Source organism: Lathyrus oleraceus, chromosome 5, assembly GCF_024323335.1.
Source record: "Lathyrus oleraceus cultivar Zhongwan6 chromosome 5, CAAS_Psat_ZW6_1.0, whole genome shotgun sequence".
Classification (NCBI taxonomy): Eukaryota; Viridiplantae; Streptophyta; class Magnoliopsida; order Fabales; family Fabaceae; genus Lathyrus; species Lathyrus oleraceus.
The window spans coordinates 453,287,883-453,289,795 of NC_066583.1; the positions used below are offsets into that span (position 1 = coordinate 453,287,883).

A 1,913-nucleotide genomic window follows, 5' to 3' on the forward strand; every position below is an offset into this window, starting at 1 on the left:
ATAATTAAATATATTTTTAATTAATATATAATCATAATTTTGATATATTTTATTAATTATAATTTTGTTTTAAAAAAAATTGGATCTATTTTTAATTAGAACGCGACCTCGATATGATCGGTTAGCATGCTAAAATATTTTTGATTTGCTGTTATGCTAAGTAAAACTTCCTGGGTATTAACTCTGATAAGTGGTCCCACAAAGTTACATAAACAAACATTTCACCTTTTTTATTTCTTTATTATGAATATGGAATCCATCCCCTATGAGTCTCACCAAACCATTCACAAGAAAAATAACACTTTTTGTCTGTTTTAGCTTCCAACTTTTATCCATTACCTTTTGTTTTCTTTCTGTTTCCTAACCATTTAAACATCCTCGATTTCTTACAAACCTTCAATGTTTGCCACACACTATTTTGACTCAAAAAATATTGGATTTTGAGTTTCTCAATCATGGCATGTTCCTCAAAAACTCTCTTCCATGTTCCTAAGTTGAATGAGAGTATGCTTCTTGATTCTAAATCCAAAGAGGTTTTTAGCATTTGTCCTTCAAAACATGGTAAAGCAAAACCAAGCATCAACTCTAGTACTGTCTCAATTAATGTATGTAAAACTTTGCTTTTTTCAATTTTAGAGTTTTTAATTTCCTATGATGTTTTTTTTCTTACATTAATTCTATGCTTTTATTTTTCTAGGCACATGCAACAATTTGTGTTAGCAAAAGTTTGAAGTGGTGGAAGAAGAATTTGAAGACTAATATGATAGAGATCCATTCAGCTCAAGAACTTGTTCATTCTTTGGCCAACGCCGGTGATGCATTGGTTGTGGTAAATTTCTATTCGCCAGGTTGTGGAGGTTGCAAAGCCCTTCATCCAAAACTATGTCAAATAGCAGAACTATATCCAAGTATAATATTTCTGAAAGTGAATTACGAGGAACTGAGAAGTATGTCTCAAAGTTTGCACATTCATGTTTTACCGTTCTTCAGAGTCTATAGAGGTGCAGAGGGTAGAGTTTGTAGCTTCAGTTGTACAAACACAACGGTAAAATACTAAGAGTTTTGTTAAATGTTTGTTTGTAACACTATCAAATTTGATGAAATTATGGTGACACTGTGTAATGCTTTTTTTATGGTTTTGTTATGGAACTCTATACAGATAAAGAAATTGAAGGATGCTATAGCAAAACATGGAAATGAAAGATGTAGCTTAGGTGAAGCAAAAGGTTTGGAAGAGGCTGAGTTGAAGGATTTGGCGTCAATTGGTGAAATAACAATTGATTCTCCTTCGTTGTATTCTATGGAAGAGAAATTGAAGGGTTTTTCTGATGTTTGGAATATGACAGCAAGTAATAACTAATAAGAGTGGATTTGTGACAGATATCTTATGGTGATTGTTTTGAGATTCAGATCCATTGTTTTGTAGTAGCAACTAGGACATTGATCTTATTCTATTATAGAATAAAGATTATAATAATGGAGTAAGACAACTCATTAAATATGTGAATAACATTCTTTGGAGTGGGAAATGGTTGATATTCAAATTTCAGTTTTTGAAGTTGAAATTGTTATTAGTTTCATTTTAATTGATGATTATTCTTTTTTCTTCTTAAAATATTTTGGAGTGGAGATATTATATGTGATGAGATGGGTGTTTTCAACTATTTTATACATTCTTATTTTTAAAAATTTTGAATTTTCATTTTTAAAAGAGTCATGCAGTATGGAGTAACCATGTTCTATTGACTTTGCATATTTTTTAAACATGTCGATATTTTTGAACGTATCTTTACAAGGTCCTTTTGTGCCTTTTTTTCGACCTTTGCAGACTTCATTCGGGGATGTCTCCAGCCTCCTTATCGTCACGCGGGAAGAATTTAAAGCCTTGTTCGCATTAGTAAGCATGGTCTTAG

The 1,913-nt window shown here is 31.4% G+C and overlaps 1 protein-coding gene across 1 annotated transcript; it reads left to right on the plus strand.

Moving 5' to 3' along the window:
- The first annotated feature begins 264 nt into the window (after window positions 1–264).
- LOC127085379 (thioredoxin-like 1-2, chloroplastic) lies at window positions 265–1,558 on the plus strand. Its single transcript, XM_051025896.1, has 3 exons — window positions 265–605; window positions 698–1,045; window positions 1,160–1,558. Exons 1-3 carry the CDS (start codon window positions 456–458, stop codon window positions 1,358–1,360), a joined length of 699 nt encoding a protein of 232 aa, XP_050881853.1. The 5' UTR covers window positions 265–455; the 3' UTR covers window positions 1,361–1,558.
- The last annotated feature ends 355 nt before the right edge of the window (window positions 1,559–1,913 follow it).